This window comes from Triticum urartu, unplaced genomic scaffold, assembly GCF_003073215.2.
Source record: "Triticum urartu cultivar G1812 unplaced genomic scaffold, Tu2.1 TuUngrouped_contig_9883, whole genome shotgun sequence".
Classification (NCBI taxonomy): domain Eukaryota; kingdom Viridiplantae; phylum Streptophyta; class Magnoliopsida; order Poales; family Poaceae; genus Triticum; species Triticum urartu.
In genome coordinates this window covers 1-3,349 of record NW_024120970.1, presented here as the reverse complement: position 1 = coordinate 3,349, position 3,349 = coordinate 1, and the positions used below count along the sequence as shown (strand labels likewise).

General features: G+C 50.8%; 1 protein-coding gene across 2 annotated transcripts; it reads left to right on the top strand.

The window, feature by feature from the left end:
• Nucleotides 1–573: 573 nt before the first annotated feature.
• On the top strand, nt 574–3,332 carry LOC125532419 (putative WEB family protein At1g65010, chloroplastic; the record flags this gene model as incomplete). 2 transcript variants are annotated; one of them, XM_048696488.1, is given in 3 exon segments in its annotated part: nt 574–1,560; nt 1,860–2,178; nt 2,265–3,332. In XM_048696488.1, coding segments are annotated over 3 exon segments (1,407 nt in total), but the record flags the coding sequence as incomplete, so codon positions are not given.
• Between the last annotated feature and the right edge of the window lie 17 nt (nt 3,333–3,349).

Below are 3,349 nucleotides of genomic sequence, written 5' to 3'. Positions count from 1 at the left end.
ATTCTTGATCGGCGGATCGTCTTGGAGAAACCCTCGTGACTGGGAGGTATAACCTAGCTGCGAGAATCGTCGCGCTTCATCGACATGCTATACTACTTCCGCTACTCTGCTCGTCGAAGAGATCATCGTTACCCGCCATTTTCATATTGTTCCTGGGTGTGATTGTGTAGCTTTTTTTTTGTTGCGTAACATGTTCCCCTACATCGAGATCCTCTGCGGTACTACATGATGCAGTTGTGCACATGAAATATGAGGTCAGGCCTGCACGACAGCGGTACTATACTGCTATACTGCACGGTACACTACTGCAGGGGGGTTGTAGAAGCCACGGTGCAATGATGAAGTATAATTAACCACGGCAAATTATAAGTCACTTATTCACAAGTACTCCCTTCGATCCAAAATAAGTGTTGTGATCAAATTTAAACTAAAATCACAACACTTATTTTGGATTGGACGAAGTACCATCTAAGACCTTTTTTCCATCACCATGCAAAGGCCAATGATAATAATGTTTCTATATTCTTCTTATGCACAAAGAAATAGTATTCCAGAAGCACAAAAGCCCTTGCTCGCAGATTCATCGGTTGAGTGCGTGATCCGTGCCAAAATTTAGAGCATTTGGATGTGTGGGTATCTCTCAGCAAAAAAAATAAATTTGAGGTGTGTGAAGAAGTTTATTGTTTGGACCCATTTTTTTACTGAGAACTACTCAGATGTTCAAATGCTTTGAAATTCGGCACGCACTTCATGCACTCAGCCATCTTTCTTCATGAAAAAATTCGATTTTTTAAAATTCTTTTAGTAATATTTTTAAATTTACTGTTCACCGAGTGCAAAGGAGCCCGATCTCAGATTTGGATATTCGCTTCTTACTTCGAGTCAGTTAAGTTAGAGCTAAGTATGCGCGTGCGTCAGGGAGCGAGAATAACGCGTGCGCTGCGACTGACCACGGTGGGTAGACCTTAAGCACCAAGCAATCGCCCATCATCAGCAGCAAGGAGTGAAAAGGAAGAAGAGTAAGCATTCGCGGAGGTTTCTGCAGCACTTTAATCTCGTCCATTCGCCTGGAAGTATCTTTGGACGAGGATCGTCAGACTTTGGGCCTCTTTTCTTACCAAAACTAGATTTGGGCCCTTTTGAGAAACAAAGCTGTTCGGCCCGTGAGGGTAAGATATTGGACTTTACGGGCTGACTTGTATCTGGAGTTTCGTTCCCCCAAAAAAGAGAATCCTGGAGCATGGTGACACGCACGACGGCATCCATGTCATTCCACTGATGACCATAGGAGGGACGTGCAGACGAGTGCCATCCCAGATTGCCGGCACCCAAACAAACATGCATGCCACTCTGTCGTCTTCACCATCGCCTCCTTGTTCAACCTCACGCCCATCCTCTCCTTCATGCATATGTCCCGGCTTCGGTTGGCCCCAAGCAGCTAAGCTAGCGCGAGATTGCGAAGTTCAACAGGGGGCTAGCTGGCTTAGCCTTGCTGCAGTCCAAGTTCAAGGTTGCTTCTGCTTTCTGGCACTACTCAGCAATGCTCGCATCCAAGCCCAAGTAAGTGATTATTCTTGTCCATCTTCTGCGTTTCAAGGACTTGAGATGTCCATTTTCTCTTATGTTCTCAGCATACCATCTGCTTTCAACAAATTCAGCCGTTTAGCTCACGAACTACGTACAAATTGCCAAAACCCTCGACGAAACTTTCATGCTCCTTTTCATAGATAGTCCTTCAGTAAGTAGTTGTACTCTCTCCGACGGATTTGGCTAAATCAGCAACAGTTAATATGGATCGAAGTGACTAGTTTTTAATAGAAACTCTGATCTGACGCCTGGCATTGCTGAAATTAAAGCAGGGCAAGTCTGGCTGAACCTTCCAACCACAAGGAACCAGCTAGTTCCAGTTCCGGTTCCAACTACAGCAGGGCTCACGCTTCAGCACCTAGAGTGAGCAGGCTAGCCAAACCTGCTGCAGCTGCAGGATCAAGCAAGCAAGCAGCAGAGGCCAGGGCGCCTTCCCCACTACACAATGCTGCCCGTCCCGCCGCCGCCGCTCCGCTCGACAAGTCCGTCGATGCCGCTCAAAAGCCATCACCGGGAGAACGCCGGTCGAACTTCAAGGCCTCGCCGCATCGTACCTCTACTACCCCAGACGTGAGACAAAAAACTCCCGACGTGAGTCAACGAAACACAGGCAAAAAAATCATGTGTATTTGCCATTCCATTCGTGCGCCTCGTGAATGATTTTCTTGTGTTTCCAGAGGCAGCCGAGGATCGCCAAGGCATCGGAGCTGCAGGCGCAGCTGAACCTTGTCCAGGAAGACCTCAAGAACGCCAGGGAGCACCTGGCCAACATCGACAAGGACAGAGCCCAGGTCCATGACGACCTGGTGCTCACCAAGACGCTGGCCGACGAGGCCTACCAGAAGCTCGAGGAGTCCCTCGCCATGCAGCGGCGAGCAGAAGAGGCGCTGGAGATCGAGAGGTTCAAGTCCGTCGAGCGGGAGCAGGCGAGCATCGAGCTCGCCCGGAGGAAGGAGGAGGAGTGGCAGCGGAAGCACGCCAACGTCACGAAGCGCCATGCCCAGGACGTCAATTCCCTCGCTAAGGTGACCAAGGAGCTCGAGAATACCAAGGGTGAGCTGGCGGTGACCGCCCAGGCCAAGAACTCAGCCCTCAGCCGTGTTGACGAGGCCGAGAAGACCATGCATGGAAATGCAAAAAGGATGGAGATACTGATGGCTGAGGTGACCCGGCTCAAGTCTGAGATGGGGAGCAGAGAAAAAGGAGCAGAAGAGATCATCGACAAGCTGCGCTTGGAGGCCTCAGAGCTGCGAGCTGAGCTCCAGAGAGCAATGGCGTTTCAGGAGAAGCTGGTCAGAGCAGAAGAAGTTGTCAAGGGGCTCAAGGTCGACATTGCATACGCCAAGAGGGCAGAGATGGATGCAGACCAGTCGGCGCAAGGGTGGAAGACCAAGGCAGCGGCGCTGGAAGATCGCCTAGTGGCCATCACCTCACTGAACAAATCCAACGAGGAGGCACTGGCGTCCCTGACAAAGAGTTTCCAGGAAGCACAGTCGCAGGTCCTCCAGCTGACAGAGAAAGCTACGGCATCAGAGGGCGAAGCCAGCGAGTACAAGGAAGGATTCCTCGAGACGAACAGGCGACTCGACATCGTGAGGAAGGAGGCATCTGAACTGCAGGCCACCATTGACAGCCTGAAGTCTGAACACGAGCTACTGAATGAGGCACATCGGCAGGTTGTCAGCAACGAGAAGGCGGCGAGCTCGCAGGTCGGTGTGCTCGGTGGAGACAAGGTGAGGCTTCAGAAGGGGGTTGCAGAGTC